An 8,314-nucleotide genomic window follows, 5' to 3' on the forward strand; every position below is an offset into this window, starting at 1 on the left:
TGGGATTACAGGCACGAGCCACCATGCCCAGCTAATTTTTTGTATTAGTAGAGACGGGGTTTCACCATGTTGACCAGGATGGTCTCGATCTCTTGATCTCGTGATCCACCCGCCTCGGCCTCCCAAAGTGCTGGGATTACAGGCTTGAGCCACCGCGCCCGGCAAGCAAAGGTTCTTAACTGTTAAATAAATCTAGAAAATTTTAAAATGGTTATTGACATTTACCAGGCAGATGAACAAAAATATCTTTGCTAGTTTATTTTTTTAAAGATAGCTTCTGAAGATTTAATGATGTTTTTGTTTGCATCTCTCCCACTGGCCACGGGCTCTCTTTATTAATCAGGTACAATGGCAGATTTAGAGCATTAGCAGAGTAATTCAGGGCCAACCATAACAGCCATTGCAGTAAAAATAAAAACAACATTTTTAAAATCGCACCTATCACTTGAACCATCCTAGAAATTGAGGTGTAAAGCGTTTTGTGGTATAGAGATTGCTGCTTTATTTCTCTAGACCTGGTTTTGTGATACCACAGGGTGGTGGCTCTTAATCAGGGATGATTTTGTTCCCCAGGAAACATTCGGCAATGTATGGAGACATTTTTGCTTGTCATAAATGGGAAGGTCATATAGTGAGTAGAGGCCACAGATGCTAGTAAAAATCCTACAATGGACGGGACAACCCCATGACAAATGGGAATAATACAGAGAGGGAGAAACCCTGTCTTAGGATGTGGCTACTTAAGAGAGCAGATTGAAAGTCTTAACAGAACAAAATCCAATTTGATTTACTCTTCAGTAAAATGGTTAAAGGATGGGCAAGTAGAGTTTGAGAAAAGAAAAAAAGGGAAAAAGAAGAAGGGGGAAGATTAATATGCTGTGCAGCACATATGGGTTGTGAGATGCTCTTAAATCCAATAAACAACTCTTAGCAGATGTGGAAGCACTGAATGATGTAGGAGGCTATGGAAAGTGATCCTCACTTAATCTCAGAGCTACAATGTTACCTAAGGTTTGCTTTACTACAGCTGGGGCCTGATCACAGGAGAAATACAGTGACAGAGCAAGTGGTGGAGGGTTAACCAGGAGGCAACAGTATCTTCACCTTCTGCAGTCTTTGGACCCTGTATTTAAAATTCTCTGCTAGTCCCTCTAATTAATGGCAGCAGGGAAGAGGTGGCAAAGAACTAGACCTAGACCTCAATGGATATAGAACAAAGTAGTTTGCTAATTGTAAATTAGGACAATTATCTTGCAATTAATTGAAATCTCTTATTCCTCTAGCAAATCTTAGCCTGTCCATGAGTTTTCTCAGCTTGTGCTATTCTCTGCTGAGCTGCTACAGGGGAGAGCTGCAGTTGAAGTTCTTATAATTAACCAGTGTACTCATTAGCATGCTTGGAAGGTTTGAAGGATGGTGTGCACTCAGAGAAATTTAAAAAAAAAAACACCTCATATTGTGGAAAGGCCTGACAATTAGGCAGCTCAAGTGAAGGGGATGGCCAAGCCATTATAAGCACTGTCAGACCTAGTAATGCATGTCGGAACACACACACAGGTTCACAGCCTCTTCCACTGTACCTGTGGCCCATGTAGCCTTGGGGTCTTCCCTCTGGGGAGTCAAGAGTGGGTCACATCCTCCATTTTTGGTCTTGTTGGCTTTAATACCTGAAAAAAAAACCTAACATGAAATTGCCCATTTCACTTGTATGGAATACAATTTCACTTCTCCATATGCCTGGATATATGACATAGCACATTATCTACATAATTAAGAATGAATGGGGCCAGGCATGGTGGCTCACGCCTGTAATCCCAGCACTTTGGGAGGCCGAAGCAGGTGGATCACTTGAGGCCAGGAATTTGAGATCAGCCTGGCCAACATGGTGAAACCCTGTCTCTACTAAAAATACAAAAATTAGCCAGGCGTGGTGGCACACACCTATCGTTCCAGCTACTTGAGAGGCTGAGGTAAGAGGATTGCTTGAACCTGGGAGGCAGAGATTGCAGTGAGCCAAGATTGTGCCACTCTACTCCAGCAGCCTGCACAACAGAGCAAGACTCTGTCTCAAAAAAGAAAAATGAATGAATGGCTGAATTTCTCCCACTTACCTTCAGCCCTAAATGTAGCTAATGCTGCCAGTTCCCTGTCCATCTCCCCTTGGCACTCGCCATTCTGTACATACAGAGTCTTACTGCAAGCACTTGTGACTCTGAGGACATCCTTGAGCCACATCTGCATAGATGGCCCTTGTATGTGGCAACCAGAAGTGTCAGGGAATAATGCTACCAGGACTGTCCTCAGTCAATGAGAAAGAGAAGTAGATGAATAAACACCTCAGCTTCCTTGCCTCTAGAACAGAACAATCTCAGACGTACTCTGTACTGACTTCCATGGTCCCCAGCATGGACCAGTTGTCCAGAACTGTTTGTGCTCAGGAATACACTTTTCTTTGTCTTTTTTTCCCAACCCTGACTCAGGTCACCAGTGTTTCTCAGGATTAGCACCCAAAGAAACTACTCTCACTCAAATCCTGTCCTCCGGGAATGCTTTTGGGGAAACCCAACTGAAGACACGGGTAATTCACCAAATGAAGACCGAGTTGATCCCATGGCAGGGCGGGTAGATATACCATTCTAATAAGTGAGATGAATCCTGGGATATCAGCTGAGGGAGGGGAAGAATTTGGATCACACTTATGGAATAAAAAAACAAGCTATGGTGTAGTTATCACCAGAAAAGCATTATTGACCTTGTCCAATAAAACAAATAAAAACAAACAAACAAACTGGGAGATTCCAAAGCAACAAAGTTAATGGAAAACAATGTCCCATAAATTACCAGGGACTGAAAGATATTCCTGCAAATCCATCATAAGGACTTTAGCTAAGGTCTACAGTTTACTGTAATCATTGAAAATGTATTGCCATCACCTGGAGCAATTGTTCTCATCCTTATCAGATGCAAATCACCTTGGAGAAATGAATGGTTTCATGTCTCTCTACCGTCCTGAACTGTAACCCATAGACGATGTAATGACCCACCACGTAACTTTTTAATGTGCAAGTCCCTAACTGAACACATAGGGAAATAAAAGGTGAGTGGTTATGTAAACGAACGTCACGTTCTGTGTGCATCTACATGAACACCCCCAGGCGGGAGCTCACCAGACGACGACACGAAGAATCCTGACGATTGCCACAAACCTGTGACGTCTCTGCACGGAAGCACTGCCACTGCGGGCTCATTACGCGGCCCGGTGGCTGACGGTTACCAGCAGCAGCCCTGCCACTGATGGCAAGAGATTCCAAAAGAGCCAACAATTCTTGAAGTTTCCACCAAGACCAGTGACAACTTTCCATGACTTTCCCGGCAGTGGCATTCCTGTGGAAACTGATGTCTATGCACGGTAAGAATGATGCGTCTGTACTGTCGTTGGTGACTTGTGCTTTTGCACGTACGCTTTCGAGGTGAAATGGCAAGTAGTCAAGTGTAAGTGCGGGCAGCAGACCCGGAAGTTCGGCGGGTGAGCCTCGCGCCCAGAAGGCCAGAGAGGCAGTAGACCGGAAACCAGCGGTGTGCGGCGAGTGCGCATGCGCGCGCAAAGGCGCGCAAACGGGCCCAGGCGCTGACCCCGGCCCTCAGGTTCACTTCCGGTCCATCAGGCAGAGACGCGAAGCCCGAGCCGGCCGCCGCGACGACGACCCCTGAGGTACCGATGTTTTTAGAAATCCCCAAACAAATTGGGTAGCTCTTCCCTGGGGGCGGGTTTCTGGGCAGGTACCCATGTTGAACTCAGTGTGGACTTGGCGGCGTCTTGTGGGCCTGTAGATTAATATGACAGCCGTGACAGCCACCCCGCTTCACCAACATACATGCGTTTTCTCTCCTTTTAGGGCCTCTGTTTTCTGTTACAATGGATCGCGATTTAGAACAGGCTCTGGATCGCGCAGAGAATATCATTGAAAGTCCCCAACAGAGACCTCCTAGCAGGAGAGACTCACCTAGGGCGGGAAAAACTCTACAGGAAAAACTTTATGACATTTATGTTGAGGAGTGTGGAAAAGAGCCTGAGGATATTCAGGAATTGAGAAGCAATGTCAACTTGTTAGAAAAGCTTGTTAGGAGAGATTCCTTGCCGTGTTTAGTGGTCAATCTATACCCAGGCAATCAGGGGTATTCTGTGATGCTCCAGAGAAATGACGGGTCCTTTGCAGAGACCGTTCCACTGCCTTATGATGAAACGGCATTGCTCAACTACTTGGATGCAGAAGAATTACCCCCTGCTTTGATTGATGTCCTGGATAAAGCTTCGGTTAACATTTTTCATAGTGGGTGTGTCATAGTAGAAGTCCGTGACTACAGGCAGTCCAGTCATATGCAACCCCCTGGTTTCCAAAGTAGGCATATTCTCCTACGTCCAACGATGCAGACTTTGGCTCATGATGTGGAGTCAATGACAAGAGATAGCCAGAAATGGAGCCAGGAAGACAAACTTGAGCTTGAGAGCCAAGTGACCTTAGCGACAGCTGAACCACTATGTCTTGATCCTTCTGTAGCAGTTCCCTGCACTGCAAACAGGCTGCTGTACACCAAGCAAAAGATGAATACCGACCCGATGAAAGGGTACCTCAAGAAATATTCATGGTCCTCTGTAAAGCTACAGCAGGAGCATTCTGACTATCCACCCCCTCCTGAGCTAAGAGTGTCAACTTCTGGCCAAAAAGAAGAAAGAAAAGTGGGTGAGCCTTATAAGGTGAACCTTGCTAAAGCAGGAAGTTGTGTAGACACGTGGAAAAGCAGACCCTGTGATTTGGCTGTGCCTTCTGAAGTGGATGTGGAGAAAATTGCTAAAGGGAGTCAGTTTGTAACAGCTGCTGACCCCCAGTTCCCAGACTGGCCAGCCCAGGAGGTAGAAGACCCTTTTGGATTTGGAAGGGGAGCTGGCTCTCAGGCCTGGGACACCAAACGGAGCGTAATGCAGTCGTTTAATGATCCGTTTCTCAGTGGTGAGATACGGCCACATAAAAAAGCCAGGCGGAAGGGCCAGAAGTCTCCCTGCCAGCCCTTCCCAGGTGACCATTCAGCTGGTCTCAGGCCTGGGCCAGAGGCTGATGCTGGGAGGGCAGTGAGTTGGGCCCAGGAATCGGTGCAGAGCAAAGTCAAAGGTCCAGACAAGATGTCATTCAGCTTCAGTGGCCCAGCTAATGTCAGTCAGCTCTCTTCAGGGAAAGCACCAGAGCAGCCTAAGCCATTGTGGGTCCAGGCTTCAGTATTGGGGAAGGGAGAGAAACATCCACCTCCCTGCACCCAACTTCCCTCAAGCTCAGGAAAGGGTTCCTCGGGTAACAGTTTTCCCCCACAACAGGCAGGCAGCTCTCTTGAGCGTCTATTTCCTGCCCCTGCCCCTGCCCCTCCCCCCGCCCCTGCCCCTCTCCCTCCTCCTGCCCCTCCCCCTCCCCCTCCTCCTCTTGCTGTAGCTCCTGCTACTGCTTCTGCGGCACCAAGTCATTCTCAGAAGTCCTCTGTGCATTTCATTCATGTTACCAGGCCTCCTCCAACTGTCCGGCCCCCAACCAGATTCATAAAAATAGCTCCAGCCATTCCGGTCGGGACAGGCTCCACTGGCCTAAAGGCCAGCAACATGGTTAGCCGAGTCCATGGAGCCCAGGCTTTGGGGCGCAGTTCCAAGCCTGTGCAGGCCCCTGGCTCTGGTGGCCCAGCTCCTGCAGGAATCAGTGGGAGTGGCCATCAGTCCTCAGGAGGTCCGCTACCAGATGCAAGGCCCGGTGCAGTACAGGCATCTTCTCCAGCACCCGTTCAGCTTTTCCTAAATACTCCTGAAGGTCTCAGGCCTGTGACTTTCCTCCAGATTCTTCACGGCTCCGTGGTTCTGAGTGGCTCACAGGAGCGGCTCCATCAGCTGCCTTCCCTGCTGCAGCCCCAGCAGCCCACAGCTGCTCACCTTCCTCAGCCAGGACCACAGGGTTCCACACAAGGTTTGGGCACTCAAGGGCAGGCCTTCCCTGCTCAGCAACTTCTTAACATGAACCTCACTGGAGCCAGAAGTGGTCTGCAGCCCCAGCCCCAGGCAGCTGTGTTGGCTCTGCTTGGCTCTGCCCAGGTTCCTCAACAGGGGGCCCAGCTCCCATTTGTCTTGAGTCAGCAGCAACCACAGCCACAGCCACTGCAGCCACAGCCACAGCCACTGCAGCCACAGCCACTGCAGCCACAGCAGCCACAGCTGCAGCTGCAACTGCAGCCACTGCAGCTGCAACTGCAGCCACTGCAGCCACAGCTGCAGCCGCAGCAGCCACTGCAGCCACAGCTGCCACCACAGCAGCCACTGCAGCCACAGCTGCAGCCGCAGCAGCCACTGCAGCCACTGCTGCAGCAGCTGCAACCACCGCCTCCACAGCTGCAACCACAGCCACAGCCCATCCAGCGCCAGACACAGCAGTTGAGAGTCCTGCAGCAGCCATTGGCTACAGGCGCTATTCCAATAGTGCAGCCACATCCAGGTGGGCAAGCAGAGAGCCAGTCTGTGGGTCAGACGAAGGGAGGCAAGCCAACCCCTCCAGCACCCTGAGGCTTGTGGTAGTTTGTCTCTCTTTTAAAAGCAGAGGAGCACTGACCCAAATGAATTCCCAGTTTTTACTTGAGTTTTGGTTTTTTTCATGTGTTGGTATTTTACATTTTAAGGTACACACTTGACACAGAAGCACAGTCCACTGATTTTGATACAGAAACAGGAAAGTGATTTCCTAAAGGAGCATTGTTTTGCTTAAGTTACTCCTTTCATTGTCATTGCTGCTGTTGATATAATTAATATAGTGTCTTAAAGTGTCCAATCCCAACCAGGTTGAGTTTAAACTCTTGAAATGTATAATTTCTCTAAAGCCATAAAATGACAATGCCAACGATGTTAAAGTTAATATTTTAACAAGATTTTAATTTTAAGTTAATATTTTAACAAGAAGAGTGGGGTTTAATTTTTTTTAATGGGGTAAAAAGATAACAATCTAAAATGGCCCAACTTAGCTATTTTTAAGTGCATGGTTCAGTAGTATTAAATACACCCCCACAGTTGTGTTGCAGATCTCCAGACCTTCATCTTGCAACACTGAAACTCATGCCCGTTGAACACCAACCGAGTCCCCGTTCTCCCTCACCCAGTCCCTGGCAGCCGTTATTCTACTTTCTGTCTCTGTGAGTTCACTACCCTGGCCACTTCATGGAAGTGGAATCATATGACATTTGTCATTTAGTGAGTGGCTTTTGTCATTTAGTGAGTGGCTTATCTCACTTGGCATAATGTCCTCATGATTTATCCCTGCTGTCTCATGTGACATGAAGGTCATTGCTTTTTTACAATGGTCTCACTGTATATAATATATATGAAAGTGATCTATGAACTCTGAGAATCCTCTTTCAGAAGAATTCCATTCTATTAATATTCTATCAATTCCATTAGATTAATCGTTTTATGCACAATATATGAAATGAAATTATTACATATTCATTTTGAAAAATGAAAAGAAAGTACAATACAGTGATGCTTGTCACACTGCGATTGAGTACATTGGAGATCTCCAAAGCTGTGGAATGGAATTGGTGGCAGATCTGCTTGTGTGACAGTCCCCTGCCCTTTCAAAGGCCCTGTCTGCGCCTAGTACCCCGCAGAGCCAGGTTCTCTCACTGGCCTTGAAAAGGCCCTTCTTGGATGTCTTGTATTCTCTCTCTTTATAAAATAATTTACATTTTTTGTAGGTTGTTTGCAAGAAGTTAATAGCAAAACATTTGAAAATCCATTTTATTTGTTTGCTTTTCAAATATTCGTAGCCTTGTTTCTTAAGTAGAGCCCCCTTTCTTTCTGTCTTTTTTCTCTTTATTCTTCATCATCAGTTGTTCAGCAGTTCCTGCTCCCTCATTTTTTTCCTTGTTCCAGTGAGACTCAAAGAACCATGAACTTTTTTGCCCTTTTGTTTTGTCTTCTTTTTCCTTTTTTAACAACTAAGGAGTAATCACAGAACAACCAACCATTTAAAGTACAATTGTAAAGTGGCGTTTAGTACATTCATGATGTTGTACAACTACCCCTTCTGTTTCCAAAACATTTTCATCACCCACCAAGAAATCTCTGTACCCATTAAGCACTAGCTTGTCATCTTCACACCCCTAGCCTCTGGCAACCACCAGTTTGCTTTCTGTTTCTATGGATTTACCTAAATACTTCCTGTAAATGTCATCATACAGTATGTGGTATATTGGGTCTGACCTCTTTCACTTGGCATAATGTGTTTTAAGTTTTTCC

At 46.8% G+C, this 8,314-nt stretch overlaps 1 protein-coding gene across 1 annotated transcript; it reads left to right on the forward strand.

Annotated features, from left to right (window-relative positions):
• Positions 1 to 3,916: 3,916 nt before the first annotated feature.
• Positions 3,917 to 6,589, forward strand: LOC110568168 (putative transcription factor SPT20 homolog-like 2). The gene is made up of 2 exons (XM_064364620.1): positions 3,917 to 6,154; positions 6,359 to 6,589. Exons 1-2 carry the CDS (start codon positions 3,917 to 3,919, stop codon positions 6,587 to 6,589), a joined length of 2,469 nt encoding a protein of 822 aa, XP_064220690.1.
• Positions 6,590 to 8,314: the final 1,725 nt, after the last annotated feature.

This window comes from Aotus nancymaae, unplaced genomic scaffold (assembly GCF_030222135.1).
Source record: "Aotus nancymaae isolate 86718 unplaced genomic scaffold, 86718_ANA_hifiasm-v0.15.2.pri h1tg000058l, whole genome shotgun sequence".
In the NCBI taxonomy this organism is placed as follows: Eukaryota; Metazoa; Chordata; class Mammalia; order Primates; family Aotidae; genus Aotus; species Aotus nancymaae.

Excerpts from the sequence above, each read along its gene's own strand:
- LOC110568168 (XM_064364620.1), top strand. The coding sequence starts at position 3,917 with ATGGATCGCGATTTAGAACAGGCTCTGGATCGCGCAGAGAATATCATT. Across the intron at positions 6,155-6,358 it reads AGGGGGCCCAGCTCCCATTT|CTGCAGCCGCAGCAGCCACT; the intron begins GTCTTGAGTCAG and ends CTGCAGCCACAG.